At 34.1% G+C, this 24,795-nt stretch overlaps 1 protein-coding gene across 1 annotated transcript in view; it reads left to right on the top strand.

The window, feature by feature from the left end:
• LOC129957612 (sodium/potassium-transporting ATPase subunit beta-1-like) overlaps nucleotides 1-24,066 on the top strand; it is a 60,037-nt gene extending 35,971 nt beyond the window's left edge. The window contains exons 2-8 of the mRNA XM_056070030.1: nucleotides 2,204-2,318; nucleotides 7,448-7,576; nucleotides 10,160-10,282; nucleotides 13,689-13,867; nucleotides 17,071-17,166; nucleotides 20,346-20,516; nucleotides 23,577-24,066. Of these exons, the coding sequence (XP_055926005.1) occupies nucleotides 2,213-2,318; nucleotides 7,448-7,576; nucleotides 10,160-10,282; nucleotides 13,689-13,867; nucleotides 17,071-17,166; nucleotides 20,346-20,516; nucleotides 23,577-23,645 (873 nt within the window). The 5' untranslated portion in view covers nucleotides 2,204-2,212 and the 3' untranslated portion in view covers nucleotides 23,646-24,066. The remainder of the gene's footprint in view (nucleotides 1-2,203; nucleotides 2,319-7,447; nucleotides 7,577-10,159; nucleotides 10,283-13,688; nucleotides 13,868-17,070; nucleotides 17,167-20,345; nucleotides 20,517-23,576) is intronic.
• The last annotated feature ends 729 nt before the right edge of the window (nucleotides 24,067-24,795 follow it).

The raw sequence follows: 24,795 nt of genomic DNA, 5'->3' as shown, positions 1-24,795 counted from the left end.
CCAAAACCCATTTTGTGAGGTATGTCTGTCTATATGTATGTTGCAAACTCGATAAAACAAAATCACTTTGAGCTAGAACAGAAGAAATTTGGTTGTGATCTTTACATGAAAATTGTATCAAATTCTGAAGGAAATCAGTCCATGGAAACATATTTGTCGGTCTGAGAATATAATAACTACAAAACATAGAACTAGGGAAATAAAATGTGGTCAATAGTTTTATCATATTAAGGGTAGATGTGTATCAAATTTGAATCTGTTTAAATAAAATAACTCACAACACTTTTCATTGTTGTAATGAGATTCAAAGCAATCTTATGCTTTACCAAATTTTTTGCGCCTTTGCGAATGTTGAAACCATGATAGAATTCAACATTCGCAATTGCTTCCTTTAACTTTATTTCTATTAACCTAATAATGTTTTTAGGTTCGCTCTTTTTCTGTTAATTGTCTTGGTTAACTGGGTTGTCAATTCAGTTAAGTACAGAGTGAAATAATGGCTGATGCAATCAAGCCAGAGGTTTCGCCATACTGCAATATTTTGGACAAAAAGTTCGAAATTTAAAGAGTTATTTTAACAATTCCTCTACACAAAGAAAGCATACTGAAGAAATGTGTCTTTTACAGGTAGTTTCTTTCAGTCATCCCTTGACATATCATTTGTTATTCTTCAAAATGTCTCATTTTTCGCAACTCGAGTGAGTGATGATTGATTTCGTAGAAACCCCTGTCATCATTGTGTTAGTCGCATCGCCTTCGCTGAGACAAAGGACCGGAAAGGATTCTGAATGGCGTCTCAAACGCATGTCAGAAATTTTGTTGGTATTTGGGCTTTTATTGAATTTGACTTCCTTCATGTTTGCTAAGATGGGGTTTTGTAAGCCATTTTTCAATAGCTTCCTTATAGATAGAATGTTGAAATGTTGTTCCTGGTGACAATGTTCCTAGGTTTCTGCAGTTCAAACAAATTCATTCATTAAAAAAATTCATTATATTTATAAAAATAGAGACTGAAAGACGAAAGATAAACACATTATTTTTTAATGTAAGAAGAAATAAAATTTTTAAAAATCAAAACTTGGGTGTAAATAAAACTCGAAAGCAGCCCGAGGCGCTAAAAACAGCACGAGGAAATGAAATCACGGTGAATAACAAACCAGAGAAAATTCTTAAATTTTGATTGAATATGAAAATACATTATAAAACGCGAATGAAGTTCCACCTTGCTAACTTTTATATTTGATAGGGCTAGTGTATTCTTGGATTCTTTTTCCATCAGAATGAATTGGATGTTCGATAGATATCCGTTGCGTCGAAGTTGGTTCTTGATACTGATATAACTAAGATTCCAAATCGGGATTTTGCTCGGAAGATATTGACGATGCGTCTTGCTTATGACAGTGATTGATGGGTGGATGAATGAGAAGAGAAAAGGAAAGATCTTGCTGATGTAGTTAGTATAAAAGAAGGTTGAGATTCTTGAGATGCATGTGCTCTTTTCCATAGTGTAAAGAACTGTAATGGCTGGGTATGAATGTGTGGTTAAAAATAAAACATTAAGCATGTTCATAGTGTAGGACGGCGGACTAGGCTATATCAATGGGTAACTATTCCGCCGTTGACTCGCTATGCAGCTCTAAACCTTTCGGCGACTCTTTCCACGACTGTCTTCAACTTAGACTGCCGGCCTTTTATAGTTCCCGGAGCCGGGCAGAGAAGGTTCTAGAACAATTGGGCATATCTAGGTTCCTATTGGCTCTATTGCCAAAATTCTGGAAGATTCCAGTATTTCTATTTTGTTGCCAAATGGTAGCCAAGCCCTGGGATTACCGATTCTTCATCCTATCAACGTCCAACAAATCTGATCGTAAAATGATCTTTCCAGTGATTGAACTAATCGTGCTGGGAAGCAACAGTACAGAATTGTAGCAATATTGAGATATGTGAATATTTTTTAATGGTAGATAATTTTATGTGCCATTGTAAAAGCAGTCAACATTCGTAATGTTCTTTCTTCTTATTTTTAACTGTTTATTCTCTTCCTAAATATTCCTTTCTCTAACTATAAATTAATACCAGTATTGTTTTTGACGAATGATAGAAAAATCATTCACTTATAATTGGCCATCATTACTTTACCATTTTCTATTTAATAAATAGTTTCTTCTTTTAAAAATATTGCTGAAAACTCTGTTTTTTGTAGGCTCCCAGCATGCACCACAGCCAGAGTTATCCCGTGACCACGGTGCAAGTCAATTTGCCGCAGCCCCATGTGAGTTACAGCACCAAATCGCAAAACAGTACGCTCTGTTCCGGATGTAAGTATAAAGCAAGATGTACTGCTTGCCTCTATAGATCGTGTGGGTATTTCTACAAGCTAGGTATCGTTATTAAGCCTATGATTAAAAAAATGAAAATTCGATCTTAATCCAAGCATTATTAAATATTTTCATTTAAAAAAGAGTAATTTATTTTATGGTTTGCATCTTTATTGTACTGTCTTGTTGTCATACGTAATTTAAGCTTATGAATTCATAAAAACAAATATAGCAAAAGGATACAAAATCCGTGATACTTCTTTAAGATTTGAAATGAAGATACGCAAGGAAGTCTTTAAAATTAAATATTTTCGAAATGCTTTTTAATCAAAGATTATAGCGTGAATGTCGATTTCCATTTCGAATGAAACAAATGACGGAGTGTTTTAATAGCGAAGAATTATAAGCTTCAGTTGCGCCGGATGTTGTATAGTAAATCTAATCAAAAACATTAAATTTAAAAACACTGCAGATAAATAAAATATACATTACTTAAAATCTATTTTTTTTAAAAAGAAATTAACACAATTCTTGTACAATAATAGACTCCGAAGTTATTGAGGAAAACCGTTAAAATTTAGATTTTTTTCTTTATTAATTAAAATTTTATTAAAATTTCAAAACCCCTTCATCAACGAGTCACTAACCTTTTAAGAAGTACATACCCATTTGATCGCTCTAACTGTTTGTCCTGTAAAGCGTTCGAACGATTTTTTCCCCACCCATCATGCAATTTGCAGATAGTGTGCTAAAATCAGTGACAGCACGTAACTTCAGAAATAAGAAATACTCCAAATGATATTTCAATTTAGAAAACAACTTTACTTTTAAATAGCCCACACTTTTTAATCGTAATTACCTGACTTGCAATTTTAAAAAAATGAACGATGTGATGGAATGAAGATTATTATGATCCTCGCAGTGGAAGCAATAGGACTTATGTTTTCGGGAAAAATTCTTTAATGATCGCATCTCACACAAAACATGAAAGACAAGGCACAATGCATTAACGCGCGCACCTCACAGAACAGCATCTAATCTCATTTTAACCCTTTCTAGGGCCGCGGGAAGTATGCTTCCCACCAAATTTATCAATCTTTGTATGAAATGATGTAGGTTGGCCTAAGTTCTGACAATTTTTTTTAGTAACTCAGAAACTTAGATGCTTCAGTTTTTTATCTCAGACAAAATGATGTGTCTTGATTTGTTACTTAATTATTAATGAACCAAATTAATTAATGAATCAAATTAAATTTATCTAATAAGCTAAATGAATCCCTTTTCTTATTCTAATTTCAAGCCTAAAAATATTTTAACATAATATGACTAGAAAAAAATGGCCCTTTAAAAGGTTCAATACAATCGCAGTACATTATGGGATGCGTACCTAATCGCCATCTATTATCGAAAAGAGAAGATAGAGTAATGCAACTTCTGCAACGACATTTTTTTTCGGCGAGGGATTTCTAGCTAAAGAAAACGAAATATGTATGAAAGCAGATGAATTTCCGTCGAGACAACTTGAAAGCAAAATTGGAACTAAATTAGAGTTTTGATAAATATGGTCCCAATAAAGAAAGTGAACTTTGAATGGGAGAGAGGAAAAATAGAAGGAGCATCGTATACTTAAATTGGGTTTGCGGCCAGAATAGCCGAGTATCTTCTAACTCGTTGGGTTATTTTTAGTTGTCCTCATCTTTAGTTTTTTCTCTCTCGCTGCTGCTCAGTGAGTGGATCTTAATGCTTTCTAGAGATGTTCAAAGATCAGCGTCGCTCATATATATTTCCTGCTTACTCATTCACTTTCTGTCTTCTTTCCTTGTTTTTATTTTAATTAATTACCTTTATTTCTGCTGTTAATCAAACTTTCAATGTATGAAAATAAATACTCTTCGTTTCAATATTCTGAGATGAGCACTTTTCGACGATTCTATCTATGAGACGCGGAAGGAAGAGCACATTTCCGAATTCTTCGTTATTCTTTGATTTTGATTTCGGCATTATTAGATACTTTTTCGTTAAATTTTTTTTCACGTGTGTGGCGTTTTTGACCGCATTATTTTATTTTAATTCAAATGGTTGATATGGCTCATTCAAGTGCTGGTTCAAATTCTAATTATTTCATATACTTAAAATATTTTAAAATAAAAATATCATTTATAATAAGTTTTAAACATACCATTTAAAAATAATATTCTTAAGACCTTCCATATTTACAGCAACTCCCTAAATGACAAAAAAAGTTTTCAATAGAGTAAACTCTCGATTATCTCAAAATATTGTCAAAAAATTAAATAACATAAAAAAGAGGCATTTTAATTTTTAAAAAATCATTATTTTTTCCTAAAAATATGTTACCAAATTTTAACTTAATCCTATGAGGAAATATTCCATCTATTCAATATAATTTAACATTTCTGCCGCTTACAGCAAATAAAAAGTGCTCTAAAATATTTTATTGGGAATTAGTATCTTCTTCCGACATTATTGCGAATTATCTGCAAGTCCGCGACTAACCCGAGATTACTTTACTGTTAAATGTAAACATCTCCTTTTCATCTTTCCTCTCACCCCTATTATGATGAATTAAACCCGTCCTAACGCAGCGCAAAAGAGCGGAAGGTTTTAGAATCCGTTGGCAAACAATATACAGGTTTAAGAATGAAAAAGCAAGTTTTAAAAAATAATTGCAAAAGGGGCTGCATCTTTGCAACTTTATTGGAAGAGTCGCCATTGCTGAAAGCATTTTCATGCAAAGAATAATTTTGTTCAAGTTAGATGTAATTAAATGCTTCACACTAGTTTCAATAAAAAAGAAGCTTTGCAAAACGTAAACGATTTCACTGATGTTTTCGTTTGAGAATGATGATATTTTTCAGTAACAACTTTGGAAACTATTATCTCAAGAAAATACATTTGAAAATTTAAAAATCTATGTTTACATTTTTACTAGTTTAATTGTCACACTAATGTTCTCTAAATATTTCGAAAGTATTTCTATAATGTTTCTCAAAACTTTTATTTATTTTAACTCTAATTTTTTGTCCTCGATGTATATGATGATACATACGTTAAATTAACTATTGTAGTTAATTTAATGTATGTATTATCACATATATGCATCGAGTATGTATGTGATGATATGTGTCATCATATCATCACATACTATGCTGTTTTGTGTATTTTCGGAATAGAGTTAAGAAACAAATACCTTTTGACAAATTTCGTACCTAACTCGATATAGATCAATTTTGAGGCAAAACTTCCTAACAAATTTCAGCCCTTCTAGCTCACTTCATTTTTGAGTTGTCGGACGTGAATATAATTCCAGAATTTCGTTTTTTAAGATTCGGAAGAGTGTGAAATGTGGAGATGGCTTGAGTTGGAGAGTCCTCTCTCCCTTGATAGGTTACACATTTAATTTTGAATTACATTTGTATAAATTCATTTAAGAAAAGGTCCTTCATTTACTAATGACTCAGCATTCTAAGTTCTCATTTGTACTTGGTACTAACAAGTGCAAATAGTTATTGTTTCTCAAAAATATGCACTGTAGCTGTTAGCATATGTATTTAAACAGGATACCAAACGGACAATGCTATGTTCATAGAAATCTTGAAATGATTCGCAGAACTGTTTCCGATTCACTTATTCACCTCATCATCTGAACTGGTTGCACTATTCTCAAAACTTTATTTGATCACCGAACATTGCAAAATCACCAGAACACGGTGAAATGTCTTGGCTGTTCAAATGATAGTCGAAGACTATTTATTTGAATTGGCCGTTTTTAAACGAACATTGTTAAGAGAAGATGATTGAAAAGTTTTCTTGCTTTTCTTGATTCTATTTCCCTTGCGAAGAGGAAATTGAATCTCCATAACAATCCTTTTCTTCTGCTTCCATGATCTGTACTCAGATTGTCGCCAGTTGTTCCGAAACGACAGAAATGCGACGACTACATAGGATGTGACTGATGGATTGTTCGCCATACACTTATGTTAGCCGAATTGAGATCTATCAATCATGTCGCATTCCTATGCCATTTTTCTGATGCATTGAGGAAATCGTAGACTGGTGACTTGGTCAATTCAACACCCTGTTTCTCGAAAAAAAATTTACATCTCATTCGCATTTATTTTTATATATTTGCTCATGATGTTTTTGAAATCTTCACAACTTAGAAAAAAAAGTGCCACACCATTCTTACACCAAACAATATAGAAGAATTGTTGCTCTTGCTATTATTTAATTACTATAGTACTATGTTCAAACTTTCCGAAAGAATGGATGAAATTAGAATCACTACAGTTTAAAAGAATTAATATATTTAGCTATTCGAGATTTCCTTATTAAACTATCCCATATGCATTTTTGTTGTCTTTTGTACTAAGAACGGATTGCGTCTCCGATGCTTTTATCCCTTCACTTCCTAGCAAATATCGCTGCTCGTTGCCTCTTAAGTAAATTCCTCAACCAAAGTAAAAAAATCACATGGGACGAGATCACGAAAATAACCTTGTTGTGGAAAATTCCAGAATGTGACAGAGCCGCGGTGGTCTAGTGGTAAGGTCTCTGTTTCGGCACCGGAGAGATTCTATCTCGAGACCCGATTCCATCAAAGAACCGTTGTGTAAGCAGGTCAGGTGCACGTTATATCCAACGCTGCCAAACGTTCTCCCATTGGTGAGATTTGGAATTTTGGACAGGGGCGTCCAGATTGTTGGTGAGAGGAGGCCAGCTCAGGTATCATCCTTGTCATCTGACTGCGGTTCGAAATGACGAGGTCCACCCCAAAATAGCCGTAGTGTTGCTTTAAAATGGGACGTTAATATAACTAAACTAAACTAGATCCAGAATGTGACGTATTGACAATTAACGTTGTAGACTAGAAATAAGCTCTGCGGGCTGATGTCTTAAAGTAACAGAAAATTCACGATTCAACCTTTTCCGCTACGGGAAGATTCGAATGCCTTTAATCCCTAGCTAAATGCATGCGCTGTAAGTATTTGAATTGAATGAGACTTGTTTTTATTATCTTGTGGGAAATGACATTATTCGCTTAAATTTGATAAAGTGCTCGAACTTTATGAATTTGCAAAGCCAAGTGGAAATATTTTTTTTTTCAGGGTGTGCCTTTGTCATGGCGGGCGTCTTCGCTTCTGCCTTCCTCATCTGTGTTTACGTGTTCGGAGGACACAAGATCTTCCTGGTCGGGGTGGATCCCTCCACAGACCTCGTGCTCATCATGAAACAAGGTGGGTGCATCCTTTTGGATAAATGTTTACATAAAGGCAATTAAATTTAATTCCAGGGCTTAGTCCACTGGCATACTTTTCTCCCTTATTTGTGGAATGTCGCCATTTAGGTTTCAACTTTTTTTGAGTCATTCGACTGATGGCACTCGAGTTAAAGAAACAAGAAGTAGCGAAAGTTCATTCAAAGAAAATGCATTTTCAAGGAAGTCTAAGTTACTTTATAACTGAAACTAAACAAAACTAGGCTAAACGTAATGGACCTTGCAAGATATATTTCGAAATCTGAGCAACAAGCTCCCCATCAAGGTAACAGACATCATCGTGGATAAGATAACGACACCCTTTTGAAAGAGAAAGCCTCGATGTGCTCCTCTCTCGGTTTACCGAAAGTGGGGCCGGATAATCAAAGGCAACTGTCTATGGACCCGCACTTTTAGGGGAACTCGTTACTCATTAGGGAAGGTAGTTTTAAGGCACTATAATTTTAAACTTTCATATGTTTTAAAAGAGTCATGTATTGGAAAATATTCTTATTAAAATTCAATAATTCAGAACTTCTTAGGAATTTGTTTTGTGTTTTCAAATTTGACTATAGGTCAGCATAATTCATAGATCTGTGAATGAGCCCGCATGTTTTCAACAGTCGATTGATTGACCCGCATGTCAATGACTATAGCGAATTCTGTTTTATAATATTTAGATTATACTAAAAATAATTTGTAATTAAAAAAATTCATTTAATTTTTTATACACTACACGAGTTACTGAATTTAACTATCCTGAACTTGGTTCCCAGTTATAAGTTCTGTTATTTCAATTAAAATATTTTTTCCTTAAAAACTACAAAGAGACTAATATATATATAATGTTTGTGATGCATGACCGAGAAGAGGACAAATTTTGAACGTTTAAATTTATTTCACTAAGGAAGGGGAGAATTTTGTGCAAGCAGCGACATGCGGAATGCATAGGGATATAAGAGTGAAGTCAGTGAAGTTTTTCCCTTAAATGTTTTTATTAAGATATTCCGATAGGGTTCTCTTTGACATGTGTCGACTTAGGAAAAGGAATCTTGGGTATCTTTGAAAAAAATGCGTAGGTATTAGGGATTTTTATCCTTTCGCACGTGGCGTAAAAAAAAAAAATGCTCAGCAATTTTATAGAGAGCGTGTTAGAAATAATTATATAAAAATTGGATTTGGAATCAAGCAATAAGAGGAATGAAAACCTGGAATGAAATAACATCGGATAATTGAAAATAAAAATTAGGAAAATAATTAAAAATAATTTAAGATATCATTACATATCTAATGCATAAAAAAGAATTTTTATTTGTTCGTATTTTATAAACTGTATCATTCAGCGGGCATAATATTTTGTCTGTGGTTAACCGCACATATTTTTCAGAGTTTATCTCACACATACAAAATAGATAATTATCGATGCCGATCAAGATAAATTATATATAATGGAAATGTTTCAGTGCAAACAGTAATTTTTCTATTTATTCAATGAATCGACAAAAGATATTTCAGTTATACAATCGTATATCGTGTTAATTGCGTAGCCATAAGATATTCCACCCAAGTGTTCGTCATTTAGTAGATCCACCAGAGGAACACGTAGAAATAAGCAAATTCGAGCTTTTCAAGCAAGCAAGGATCGTTTACGAATTGCAAATTCATGTACTTCAGAATCTCAAGAAAAGTTCTGCCATTTATGTGAACTTAGCGTTAAGTGTTGACATGATCTGGCGTGACGCCAAACTTTAGAGAGTTGTTGATTCAAATGTCATCTCGGTCACCTGACCATGGTTCAAAATGTTAAATTCCTTCCCCAAATATTCTTTACGTTTCTCCGAGATGGTACATTAATAAAAATATTTTATCACACACGAGAAATTCTTGCCTTTATGCTCCTACGTAAAACCGAGTGGTTTGACGTGGTCAATCAATTTTGATAGCTCTTTCTTCTTGTTTATAGCATTTGTCATAGACAAGCCCGCTGGCGAAGTAAGCGATTTTAAACGCCTCTTATTTCAGTAGCGTCATCTAGGACCAAGAGTACATCTTAGGTGTCATGCGTCACAGTCCTTTTTACGGGGTGAACTTCATTCATACATTTCCTTCACTCATCCACAGATCGTAATGTAGACCTGAATCATAGAGCGATCGCCTCTTATCCAGTACCCCCCCCCAGTAGTATTGTCTCGACTTGGAGGGCTTTGTGACTAAGACAAATTTATATGTACACCAGCCACCATACACACGGAGAGTCTTTGGTCGGCGGGGTTCGAACTCGCAGCCCAAAGGATGCGAATCCAACGCCCTACCCACCAAGCTATCCCTACCATGATAGCTCGTTAGAATCCTCTCTCATATGAAATAGCATAGCGATTGAGAGAAAGTGGTATAAAAGTTTGGGACGCCATTCTTAGAAAATGTTATATAAAGTGACTTTATTTCACTTTTTTAGCTAATTATGATGCTGGAGAAGTTATTCTATGTCTGAACTCATCTGGCTCGAGCCTATTTTTGTTCCATGCAATTCCTCCTTTGTAACATTTTATCTTGCATACCGTAGGTTCCCTCGAGGTGTATCCCTTCCTCATGCGGACCGACGTCGGCATCGAAAGTCGCTACCTCACCTACCTACCGCCAAAAAATCTCACACAAGCTGTGAATTCGCTGGATGCTCTTTTTCAGGGTAAGTGAAGTTCACATTTTGTGCCAACTGAGGATTACTAGCAGCCTTTGGCGAACCTTGTGCACCCGGCTTGTTCGCCGGAATACTGATTGTGTTTCATTTCATTTGAATTTCTAATATATAATTTGTCACTTTTTGTTTTCTTTAACAAAGCAATTTTAAACTTCAGATTGTAATGAACATGCATGCGTAGCTGCTTTGTTCACTGCCTGCATGCATTTCTCTAATGGAGTCAAATAAATGTCCGTTTTACCTAATGAGCAGATGCACGTATTCAGTGCAAACTTCAATATCTTATTCCTTAAAAAAAATGAGCAATTGATTTCAATATTAAAATGTTGGATATAAAATTCACCACACCAACTTGTTGGTGGAATCAAAACAAAGTTTAAAGGAATGAAAAATTCGAACTTACCGGATGTATTTCAGTATTCAGTGCAGGGAAGGTGACAATATAGGGTGAAAGGGTGCAATTGCCCCTCTTTTAGTAAAGGTTGCCCCCCACCCACACCAATTTATTCAAGTTCAATTCTTAAAGTATATCCTAATCTATATCGTTCAATAGACAGGTTTAATAATAGCAATTTTCTTCATTTATTTTGACTATTATCTTATTTTGTTGTAAACTTCAAATAACGTAAATATTTGTTTCCAATCCAAATATTCGTGCGGTGCATTTACTGCGATTCTTTATTTTATTGATTCTTCATTTTCAATTATACCTTGTCGTTCCTAAGTACAATTCTTATTTCCCTTCACCGTACAAATGGTTAGTTATTACAAGTAATTATTTATTGCATTAAATTAGAAATTAAATAATAACTTAAATATGAAATTAATTACTGAATAATATTTTTAAGAAAAGTTAGGGAAATTTTGTTTGCACCCACCCTTAAATGATGTCTTGTCATTTTGGAAGATTTCTGACGCCTGTCATAGAGTTCTTTACACATTTAACACCTTAGAGCCTTTTGTTTAGATTTTTCCAAAAAAAAAAAAAGAAAAGTGCATTTTTTTTTTCTTTTTTAAAAATTAAATAAAGTCTTTAATATATTACCAAATAATATGAAAAAAATAAGCTTCTTTCTACCCTTTCAAACAAAGAGAGAGACGCAATCAAATACTTCTATAAAAACGACTTAAATTTCGTTGTAACTATGGTAAACATTATTGTACAATGTTCTTAAAATATTCAATAAAATTTATTAAAATTGAAGAAAAAATAAGCAATTGGATGGTTCTATTTTAAAATACTGGTTCTGATTTTTAATATGGAATTAAAATCATGTTTGTGCAATAAAAAGTTTGGAGGTTATAACGGGAAAACTTTAAAATTTCACTTAATTTTTAATTGAAATTTTAAAAAAAGATCCATCCAATATTATGATGCATATTTTTATTCTTTGATGTACTTTTGTGACGAAATCGACAGCTCTTCTCAGCTATCTATTCTAAAAAGCATCAAAATGCACATATTTCCTTTTATTTAATAAAAAAATAGAAGTAGAAATTCAAAATTGTCAAGCAAGTTTTTGTTGAAATATTGAATGACTTCCAGAGCAGCAACCTGTTGGAAAATGGAATGGGCTTTATACTTTACATTTATTTTATATTAAACTTTTGATACATTTGTACTTTGATCTAAACGTTGCGCACATTTGTAATTTCCTCCTAAATAGCTGTTCTATCTTTTAAATTTGTTCAGAATTATGGCATTTTATGCTGCTGCATTTTTTTGCTGTGTGATTCAGTGCGAATCTAACGTTGTGTGTATATATATGCTATGCAAATAATCAATACAAATCTCTTAGAATTCTCTAAGACAATTGATATAGATACGTGTCGCAATATAAATTACACACAGGGCTATTTCATAGTTGCATGAATGTGCACAGTACTTCTCTACAATGAAATATTCAGAGGGAGCATCGTAACACTTTCAAATGAGCCGGCCCTGGACAAAATACCTCCAGCAATACTTATTTCTGTACTCACAGGTGTGAAAGCCGTGTATTTGAAAGCAGCATTGTATTCGCGAATATGTGGTCGGTAATGGTGGGATGCAGTTGAGTGGGAACAACAGCAAACTCACCTTTGCCATCATGAATGCATTTCACACCCTTAAGAAAAATGTTACTTACTTTTTTCCAAATATAAGTTCACAAAACTCGCAAAATACTGTCATTGTTCCAATAAATATTTCTTGAGCATTGATTAAAGGAGTTGTTCACGGATCTTGAGTGAAAAGTTCTTAGACTTTGGACGCAAAAAAATGATGATCAGATGATAGATGACTATCAGTTACATTGAACATTAATAAATATTTATATTTTGAGGGAAAGAAAGACAGAATGTTCGGCAAAATTCGGTCCAGAGCCATGCCGAAGGGGTGCAGCAAAAATTGGACTTGATGTATGGATAAGTTGACTCTTGACGTTCTTCGGAAACTTGGGGTCGTATGGTTCAATTTCTTTAATAGTAATATTGCCCCTTTTATCAAAGAATCTTGATATCTTTTATGGAAATCCTTTAATGTAGCAAAGTTGAGGTCCGTGAGAATATTATTTCTGACAAAATACGGAATATTACTGTTTTCCACATCGGCACATTTAGCAATCTTTCTACTGCTGTGGAGTGGATTTTTGCTGCTGTCCATCAGATACGTGATACGAAAGAAAAATGACGCCAAGGAAATCTGTGTCATTGTTCCATTGTATATTTTTCCGAAACAATTTTGGTGGTGGTGGAAAATTTCTTTTACAGGAGAAATAAACGGCTTGACAATTGTTGATGTTGACCTGGATTTTCCACTGGATAAGCCATTTTTCAATAATTTCATGGTTTCGGGTAGTTTTTCTGAGATGAAGTCGGAATCACTGGCAGTACAGAGCAGCGCTGCATCGTCAGCAAATAAACAACGTTCTGACCGTCTACATATTATGAAATCTTGCTGAGAAAGTCTATTCCTGCTTCTTGAACTCATTACTTCGATTGATTCCTTTTCTCGATGAATGCGTCTTTCTTCATCGGTTTGATAATACTTTATACTACAGCTGAGATTCATGCTGAAGTAATGACGGCAAACAGTCGAAATAACGCTTACACCAAAGTTAGCATGTAATAACGTTTCAAAAAAGAAATCACAGGACTAGGTCTGTAAAGGTGTATCTAGATTTAATAGCTAATTAACATATGGTTTTCGGGAATCGCCTAAGAATATTATCAGTATAGGTGGTAAATAGAGTAAGTACGACCTACAAAAGTTCAAAAATGAGATTCACACCTCATTTTCGGTGAGGTGACAGATAAACAATTAGTTCCCGAAAGCGTGCAGGGGGAAGGGGCATTAAGTGCAGTTTTTGTTCTCGCAATGTGTTTGCAAGTGCGCCCTCTTCTCTTCCAACAGCTTATCCCGCAAAACACGATGACCGCTACCGCAACTGCTGGCTGGAAAATCCATCTGCCGAGAACCCCTGCTTTTTCGACACTACATGGCTCGCTGAGGTGTGCACCAGGCAGAACAGTTACGGGTACGAGGAGAGAGAAGGATACTACAGCCCTTGCTTCGTCATGAGGTTAGAGCAGGTGAGTCGCTCTTACGCAGGGGTAGATTTAGATATTTTATGGCCGGAAGCAATGCACATCCTAAACAACATCTGGCAGGGTATTTCCAGATTTCAATATATTTTTAACATGCTAATGAATTGATTTCAATTAATCCTATTTTTATTGTATTAATTATATATAAATATAAATATACAAGATGCCTTAAAAAACCAGGACAAACAATTTTTAATACAACTTTATTAAAACTAAATAAATTAACAAAATAAAACAAATAATAACAAGATTAGACATTTGTTAATAAATAAATTTAACTGGTTTCAAAGCGGCCGCTTTAAGCAGCGATGCAGAGGCCGCAAACGTTTATTGAAATTTTCAGCAATGGGCCGCTAATCTTCTGCCTTTAATCTGCCCCTTTTCAATAGAAGCAATTGCTTTAGAGAGTAGAAACTTTTGGTGTAGGCTCTAGATTCCAAAATGGATCATACACTGTAATCCATGAAACTGAAATCTTGCGAGCAGGTCGGCTATTCTCCAGATGCTGTCACGCCCGGACACTCCTGTACTTTTTTTTTTTTTTTTGCTTTGTGAGCTGCTGCGGAGTCGTGAAAATGTCCAGCTTACAATGCCGATGTGCTTTTCGGTCTGCGGAAATACAAGAGCTTCTAGAATGTCTCGGTGGTACACTTTTTGATTTATTTTAGCACCCTCATCCACAAAAAGCAGTTTTACCCCTTCTGCAGATTCCACCTCATAGAGACTTTGGGTGTTGGCAATGTTTGACAATTGTCAAGGTGCTTGGAGCATCTATAGGAACCTTCCTATCATTCTGGGTGTTATGAGTTTGTTAGACGGTAAAGAGCTTCTCATTAGTGAAAAGGAATCTCTACCAGCGCTGATTTGCGGCCAATCCCAAAAGTTTTCGGCATCTTTGAAGCCGCACAAGTTTTTTTTTTCAAAGAGAAGCTGAAGATTTTAGAACTTAAAGGCTTCAGTCCAAGCTCTGTTTTTCCATTCGCCGCACTTATCGGCCTCTTATTCCCATTTCATGAACGATCTTTCTCATGGAAACCCTCGGATTTCGTTGAAGATTTTTTTTTTTTGATGGCCTGACGATTATTGGAAGTGTTCACCGTATGTTTTCGTTCACTTCCTGGACGTTGACTATCATTGGCAAGCTCTTTGAAACGGCATATTTCATCAGATAGTGTTTGCCGATGCACATTAAGCAAACGAACGATTTCGCACTGTCGTTTTCCTTACTTAAACAACACTAAAACAACAGATGTTTTTGCTTGAGATTGTAAAAAAAGCCGAAAAGCAATACGTAAACTATGAGATATATTATAACATATTTTATAATTAAAGTGGTTGACAAAAAGAACACAAATTAAATAGAAATTAACTACTGTTCTATGATACAATAGCTTTGTTAGTTTTCTATTGCAGCATCATTTTTATTATGACTCTAAGCGGTTTGGTATACTTCGTTTGTATGCAATGTTACTGCTCGTTACTTGTAAGAATTCTCAGACAAAATGAAATATATAGGATCCTGGTTAAATACAATTTATAGTTTAATGTTATCCTTATATTTTATAATCTATAGAGTTATCCTTTTTTACAACCTTATTTAAATGGCAACTAAGAAAATAAACTGACTTTTAAATCGATCTGTTTGCTGATCTGAGCAGCTGCCTAGTCTCTCTAGTCAGAAGACAATCACTGCTGTTGCTAGAAAAAATATTTTCAGATCGTAGCTTAGGAACAAGGTTTCTTTTTTCTTTCTAATACACGAAATATATTAGAAAAAAAATATTACAACTACCAAAATTTTTACCTCTAACTTTAAATGAAACTCCAATTCTCACTTTCCCGAATCAAAAAATTCATTGGATCTTCGAATACGATAATTCAAAAAGCAAATAGCTAAACAGACGAAATCAAGCATAAACCATTAGATCTTTAGGTTTATAACAATTTTTGAGATTAATCCTTGAGAATTAATTGTCTGTCAATTGTTAATGTAATAAAATAACTTTCCCTGTTTGGCGGCTTCTGCAACTAAAACGAATGAACGAAATGAAGCCACATTTCATATATAGATGGTAAAAGGCATGGGAAGAGAAATTCCGTAAAATAAAAAAAATTAGTACCAAAAGTTGCCGATAGGAGTTATATTGGTACTGCTGTCAAGTACTGACGAGGATGTTTACATATCGAGATGGATAATATAAAATTCTTAGTGTGTGCATCACAAGCAGTGCTGTGCATTCCTTGTAAAGCAAATGACTTGTTAGCAGTTCTTGACTGTTGATGTTTGCTTAATGTGTGCCCAACTTTACGTCAGCATGCTTTACTGGTAAAACTGTTCTTCTCTAGATAGCGTAATGCCATGACTGCTCTAAGGCAAACCTGCATGTCTTGAAACAGAACATAAGATGGACTGTTATGAACATCGAAACTGACTATACGCAGTAGTGAAGAACGTATGCAATATGTTGTACATAGGGGAGGTCAGAATATTGAAGATGTTGCACGGCATCCAGGGGATCCTTATGTTGATGAATAAAAGATTATTTTCTGTGATTTTTAGGAATTCATTCTTAACTGTACTCTCACAGCGTCAGTATTTTTCCTATCGGCAACTTTTGGTACTCATTTTTTTTTCTTCTGAGGAATTTATCTTCCCATGCCTTCTACAGTCTGTATGTGAAATGTGGATTTCATTTCGTTCATTCGTTTTAGCTGCAGATGCCGCCAAACAGGGAAAGTTATTTTATGGCCACCCTGTATTTCGTAGAATGTGAGTATGATAAATCGACAATGCAATGTCTTATATAAATGAAATTTGATAAGCGGAGTTTTTCCCCAAACATTGTAGATCTTTGTCCGGTCTTGGCCCCAGTCCATGGATAGGAAGTCCCTCAGACTCCATATTTGGTTTTCTCCTCTGTAAAATGAACCACAAAACGTGCCTAATATTAAAAAAAAACCCTTCACTCTGGTTTTGATATGTGTATTGATTTGTAAGAAAATTGCATTATAAATGTTTTTCTATCAAATATTCACGCAAACGGCTAATTAATTAAAATTCGCGTTTATTTATGTGCCAAGAGACCTCTTCAATCCCACCTGTTCGGGGTCTTACTGCACTGTGTGAAGGCTCAATAGTGATAAAATGTCTGAAAACCCTGATTCCCTTTTTTTATTTCTCTTTGCAGACGGGTGACTGGAGACCCCGTTTCTCGGACCATATACCAACGGACACCGCTGACCACTACGACCCTGGCTTCTCGCCTGTTCACTGCTACGCCCACGTAAGAGAAACATTCCAATGCTTATTAATTCCCCATTGGGTAAAGTTGTATCAGAACTCTTCTTGAATATTTTTGATCCTGTAAGAATGAATAAGGGTATTTTTTATTGCAAAAGACACTTCGGGGTTTTAAGGACATTCTTAATTCCAAAAATAAAAAAAAAAATAAATAAATAAATAAAATGTGTCAATGTTGAAAAATACGCGAGTGAGTGCTATCTATCCTCCAAGGCATAACCAATATAATAAAATATCGATCGGTATATTAAAATTGATGAAAGCATTGAAAAATATTTCTCTTCCCAAAAATGCATCCTTTTTTCTACACTGTACAGCTACAAATAGTATACTGCTATCAAACGGCCAAATGTACAAAGTTTTCACAATTCTAGCACAAGAGGAAGAAAATGAAAAGTTGTTTATAAAATTACATTATTACAAGCATGAAGTAAGTCTAGTTAAATAAGTGCCCAACAATAAAATAGATACCTTTTCCACCAATGATACTTAAACAAGTGATTAAAAGTGAAATAAACAGGGTGAGTAGTGGAAAAATTGCTGCAAAAAACTTAGTACTTTTATCATTTTTAAAGTATTTTAGCTTTAAAAAAAATTAAGCCTCTTTGTATATGCATGCATACGTAAATCTGTGTATTTTCTAAGAATAGGATACTTTCTTTTTTATAATAATGCATAATATTTATTAATTTTTTTAAAAATAATTTTTAATGTATGTTTTTTTAAATTTTAATATTTATTTCTATATTCGGCAAAGTCTTTTACTGCAAAACGAATTGTCTTTTTGAATTTGATAAAAGCATAAAAAAGGATCATAAAAATGAAAAAATCTACCGTTATCAGAAACGTAAGTCAACTTTTATAAGATTAATAATAAAAGTCTGGGATACATCATTTCTGAAAATGTCAGTATTGATATAAAAGCAAAGCAGGACCAAAAATTTCGTATTATATTTTTATGTATGCAGTAGCAAGTAAAATTATAGATATTTGGTGCGGAAAATGAAAATTTCTTCTTACTCCGTCTCGCCATAATTAGCAATCTAGAGAATTTTATTTGCAACCCTTGTATAGCTAAGAGCTAAAGCATTCCAGGATGGCTACCATTTTAAGACTGGCAAAACTGTCATGAATTTGACAACATAAGAATGCTATTTTATAATCATTTTTTTAAATACAATTCACATTTCAAAACTTGAATAAAACCCTGCTTTTTAACTTATTTGCAAAAACAAATTTCTTATTTTAACTTTTTAAAAAATTGCAGAAAAACCTGATTATTTATTTTACGAAGAAATGGAAGTGATTTAACAATTCCTAGTTTTCATAAATAATGGAAATAAGTTCACGAAGTTAAAAAGATACCAACTTTGTTGTCAGAAGCAAAATGAAAGTAAAAAATGCCAGGGGATATACTTTTGAAATGTATTTTTTGAAGTAAGCACGCGACAATATATAACATTGCTTTAAAATTTAACGACTCTCATTAAGTGAAGAATCTTATTTTTCAATTACTTTAAGTTTTTAAATTTAAATCAAAGCACTGAAAGTATTATTTTTTATCCTGATGATAACAGCAGTAAAATCACGTGACTTAGCGATTCAATGAGACAATGAAAGTATTGAATTCTATTCCAATAAAAATAATTGTTACAACTTGAATCTGAAACTAAAGAGAACATTAATTCATTCAAACAAAATAATATCACAGAAAAGCTACTTTTTTAGTCTTTAAGATGGTATAAAAATTTGTGTGCGATAATATGTTTTGACATTAAAGTAGAAAAAATGTTTATTAATAAATTATTATTAAAAATAAAATTTAGTTTTTATTTTTTAGTTAAATTTCTTATTAAAATTTCAAAAATTCTGTTCTTGGAGGGTTTTAATACCTATGAAGCAACAACAGTCAAATTTCCTGTTCTTTACTTCAATGATTCATGCTGTGTGTTGTTCTGTCAATCAGGACAAACCTTCACTCTAACCTGTACTGAGGGATTTCACCGAAAAACAAAAATTCTTTAAGGTTTACACAAAGAGAAGAAACTAAAATTGTTGAAAATGATTGAATCTGAAAACGCTAAAGAATAAGTTTGCAAAATCTTTTTTTTTCCCTCCAAAAATTTTAAGTACCAGATCTAACAGAATTTGACATGATTAGTGAAACAATTGTCCAAAATATAGGAACATTTTAAAAAACAATACACGGCGAAAGAAATCATGATCATTGAAAACTTATGGAACTGAGTTCAAATTTATCATACTGGATTGATTTTACGCAGTTGATTAATACAATTAAACATTGCAGTGAATTACAATTCAATATATACAGTAAAATCTGTGTTATAAGTCGTTCAAGGGATTGCACCAAAATGACTTATTAACGAAAACAATGATAGCACATGTAACGCACTAACTAGAGAGGATTCACTGGAAACGCTATTGGAGCAACTATCTGGTGCATCGAATTCATCTGGCTGTATTCTTATTTTCCTTCAATCGGACCAATCTATGTATTATTCTTTAAGAACACATAAAAGGTTGATCATATATCTTTATGAGGTATAACTAAAATAGATTCTGCACCATCTAAAGCACTAAAAATTGAAATTCGAATGTTTTTTGAGTCTCAACAAGTACGACAGTCAGAATTTCGTACTGTCCTTTCGGAAAAAACATTCCAATATTTCAGAAGAAAAGTCTTTAAGCGTTATTTTAATATGTATTGGCAACTCTGTATCTGTCTCACCCTGAGTTAATGCTCCGATTTCTTCAATTTTGTTGTTTTCTTTCTTGGTACATGCAGTAAACAAACCCTTATGATTGTTTCCGAAGTATCGTATTCAGCGTCTGCGAAAACCAAAAAAAAAAAGAAAAAAAAAAAAGTTGCATTTTTCGAAAAAAATTAAGCATTTTATAAGGACTCTTTTTTTTTTAAACCAAGCACTGTTAAAATGCTTGTTTTTTGTTTTTGTTTTGTTTGTTTTTTAAATTCAAACACTTGTCATGATGCTATGCACGCTCTCGGATACCTTCCTCTACAACGACGGCAGAGTTCGAAATGGTGCAAATCATCATGTTATCATTTTTAATCGGAAGGTTAAGAAAGAACATGTATTTACTTTGTTCATTTATATATTTAATGCGTCTTTCTTTTGACAGGGAGACAGAGGTCAGGACTTGTCGCCGAATATCACCATCTATCCTAATAAGGGGTTTTCCCACCTGTTTTTCCCTTCTTCCAAATTCAACCCAGAGAGGTATCTGTTGCCTATGGTGGCCGTCAAACTTCACAGGATCCCGAAAGGAAGGAATCTCACTGTGGAATGTTCTGTAAGTTCGAATAGACTGAAGATGATGCTCATGGTTATATTAGTGCTTCGTTTTGAGGTAACACGAAGGTTATTTGGGAACTGACATCGCCTTTTTGAATCATGATAAAGGAGCGGGAATGAAACCTCAAAGATCAGGACCACACCATCAGAAAGATGTGTGTTAAGTCTGATATTGAGAATCCAACAGGCCCATATGTTAGTCGAGTTATTGGAATCAGGTTTTGAACGTGGAATCCACCAGTCCCGAAGTTACACTATCAGCAAATACAAATTTTTTGCGAAAAAGTAGCACTAAAATGACCAGATTTCAACATTGCCTCGTTGAACAAGAATAAAAGTTGCAGTTGACTGCTGATTGAGTAGTTTTTCTCATACTTCACATTGCCACCGACTACCCTATGGTAAACGCTTTTGTTTTACGCATATTGCCACTCTTATTTTTATCTACCTGCATGTTGCTTTGTTCAAACATAGCGCAAATTTGAGGATGTGAACTAGATTTGCACTGAGCAAATTTTTATAATAGAAGCAGGAAAAAAACCTTTCCTAAATTGCCTTTATCCTAAATTGCAACTCGGGTAATTTTTATAAAAAAAATATTCTATAGCAGCTCATCGTAATGCTATATTTTCTGAAGTTCTAATATAATTAAAATTTAATAATAGTATTTTTTAAACTTTTAAAGGCGGTGTATTGCTTTTTATATATGAAATCGTAACAAAATATATGATTTTAATAAATTCTATACACACGAGATAAAATGCACAAGGGTTCCAACAATTTATAAGTGTATGGTCGGGCATAACCGTACATTACAATTTATACAAGAAAGTAAATGCGTAAGTCTCACATGTGCGCATTAGCGATTCTAGAAAAATTTAAAATAAGTTAATACGTGCATGATTCGCAAAACAATTTAGCCAATCAATGTGTACGTAACACTACAGAATCGTTGCCATCCGAAAAGATACAAAGTTTGCAAAGATGAATATATTCATAATGCATATGCTGTTGCTTCAAACAGCCCCTAATCTTCAGAGATTACAAGAATTCATACAGAAAGAAATCACTGGGAAGCAAGTAGATAACTAGGCTGGCTATACGTCCATCTCTGATGTCGAAAGCCAGGTCAATGTCCCTCCATCTTATCAAACATGTGGCGACTTGGTGACAAAAATAAAGGTCCTGACAAGAATCACGATATTATTTCTAAGGCAATTCCGAATTCATAGTACAAACTTATCGGCAGGTTGGAGAACAAGAATTACACATAAGGAATCCAGGTTGCAATCTATTTCCTTAGTCATAAATATAGGGTGCCTCTTTTGAACTGAAACGAGATGTTTTGTTCCTAACTTCTACACAAGTGAAGATATTTTGATGAAATTTTTAATAGTGATTCATTTGTTGTCACAGAAATGTATGGGCGCACAAGCACGCATCGCTGCTGGCGAACGCGGTTTTGAACAGTTCTTGCAACTTATCAACGACGCGGTCATTAAACGCTCCGTCTTTCTTTTCGTCTCTTATTTGCTTTGCTTGTGCTCATACAATTCTGTGAAATACATTGTTTTAAATGAATGTGTCACTGTTGAAAATTTCATAAAAATACCTTCACTAATGCAGAAATAAACAAAATAGCCGAATTGGGACACCCTGTATTTATGATTAAAGAAATGGATTGCGATCTGGGTTTTTTAGGTGAAAATTATTCGCTTTCTTGTTCTCTACCTCCCCTCTCAATTTATACCATGAATTTGAAATCACCCTGTATATAAGAATCTAAATCGAGGTATCTTTCCAGAAGATTCCATTCCCTAGTGAAATGCTGTGAAAGAAGAAGTGCCCATACGGGGAGTGAATTGTTTGTTTGGAATGTCGATTGTGCTCTCTAGCTGTGCCATTACTGAGTAGAGATTTGCTGTTTGCGGGTGTTTTATTCGTTTCTGCAAGTGATGCTTTTTGTGCGCTCTTCAACTGTGCGTTGCTACCTGCGTTTTCTTGTTAAATCAAGTGTCGTTATCGAACTTGCCATCGAATATTCTCCGGATGAGTTCCGTAACAATACTGAAAGATATGCCCTCGTGCGGTGCTTCCATATGTTACTAAAGGGATGCAATAAATTTGGGAAGGCTTATTTCAGAGAAATTCGGTGGCTGTGATGCACGCTTGAGTTTTATTCTCGCTAAACAAAACTACAGTTGCTTAATGAGTGTAACAAAGTGACTTGCTTAACGAACGTTGTTTCACAGAATCAGTGGCGAGGAAACGTCGTGCTGTCACATTGGCTTGTTTCAGTATGCGTTGAGGGCTTGGTTGAAGAGAACCCTTACATCTACATGGAAAATGTTTTGATCGATTAGCATTGTCAAAGGCAATTCCGAGGAATTTGGGCAATTACCTGTGGAGTCTTAATCAACGAGATTTTTTTTCTTTCCAATAGTATGGGGCTAGAAGAGAATAGCAACAACATCAGCGAGATGGAAGAACACAGCCATAACCATCGAAACGCTTATGGTGCTACATTCTGTGTTAAAAGCAGCGGAGGAGATTTGGGGAGGAAGGGAAGAAATAATAGAAGCAACAACTTTCCAATAAAATATGGAAGGCACTGAAAACATGGGAACCATATATTGCACCTTATGTTGAGAAGTTACCTTGATAAGGCAGTAGCTATGAACTCTGCAAATTCATTTAATGATAATGCTGCGTCTCATTTTCGCAACATTTCGAGTGTAGCCAAAAACAAATGTCTTTAGATAATTTTCTAATAAAATAATGTCATTTATTATTTATAATGCATGCTTTATTATAAATTTTTTGAGTATTATATATATTCGGAATGGAATGCATTGGCTTATTTTACATTGATTCTCATTACGAATAAGATTCGGGAACGAATTAAGAGAGGTTCCACCGTATTTGGATGCACTCGACCTGCTCTTAAACTTTATCGCCGTGCATATTGCATATCTTATACTTAAAACCAATAAAACAATTTTTTTTTTGTCTGAAAAAGAGATTATTACATTTGATACTGAATGGAGGTCTCTTTCAGGTTGTGACGCCGAACGCATTTTTCCTGTGGAATAATGGCAAAGCCGCAATACGCTTTGAAGCAGCCTGACCAGTTCCTTCTCATCAAGTGATGTGTGTCATCCGAATTGTTTCAAGACAGAATGAAAAATGAAGTGCATTCCAAAGTAAAAGGACTCTTATCTACATAGAAACAGCGCCATTTCGACCAACAGAAAAAGATGCCTCTTTGAAGTTGAACTGTTCGGAATAGAGACACGAAGTTCATTTCTTCATATGTTGTCATTGTTTCGCGTCTCTGAATGTTGGGAACCAAAAAGAGGATATTCAAGCATTTTTGGGAGAACAAACATTTCGTTGCTGTTTTATTTCGTCGATATCCATTGGGTTGAATGACCAAATTTCATGAAAACACAGACGCAGCTTTGTTCCATTCCTTCTCAGCCATCTATGGCTGCACACCTATCCAAACAACTTTAATAAAATGACAATGAAACAGTATTTTCATTGGAGCTTTGTCTGGAGACTTGTTAGTGATAAAATTTTCTGAACTTCATCCAGGTCACAAAGCGACTCTTCTGCACCATTTTATTTCCTTCTGTTACATATATATAAAAAAAATTATATTCTTTATAATGCGAGATGCGTTTATTGTCCACTTAAGATTATATTTCATCGTATAATATAATCGAATAAATGAATAACTTACAAAAAAACGAGACATTTCCTTAATTATGATCAAACAAAACAATCTGATAAACTCAATTCAAATCCGGCTAGAGTGGAAACTCGGGACATCCGGGATGTCTGTCTACTTGTTACATGGAAAGTGGCCGGTTACAATCTCTTTCTCACTATCGGAAGAGAGTTTAGAAAGATGATTTCATCTAGTTTCCACGGTGCGGAAAAAGTCTGGAACACATTTTTTCAAAACAAATAAGAGGTATTCGGATTTTAATTTTGAATGTTTAACCGAGAAATGACTTGATTTGAATCCAATTCAGGACTGAATTAAAAATTTTATTTATAAGTACGTGGGTACCGTTAAGATGGGAAGATCGGAGTCAGTAATTACAAAAAGGTTTAGAAATTTATTCAGACGAAACTATTATAAGAACGTTCAAGAACATATTTTAAAATTTATTCTAATTATTGAAGATTCATGAAATATATTTTTTTAAAAAACGTTTAGTAATAATTAAAAAGTATTAACAGTTTTATACACCCATGTATATTGTAAT

The sequence above is a fragment of the Argiope bruennichi genome, chromosome 11 (assembly GCF_947563725.1).
Source record: "Argiope bruennichi chromosome 11, qqArgBrue1.1, whole genome shotgun sequence".
Taxonomy (NCBI): domain Eukaryota; kingdom Metazoa; phylum Arthropoda; class Arachnida; order Araneae; family Araneidae; genus Argiope; species Argiope bruennichi.
The sequence above is the reverse complement of the archived record's forward strand: the minus strand, read 5'-3'. Positions and strand labels throughout refer to the sequence as shown.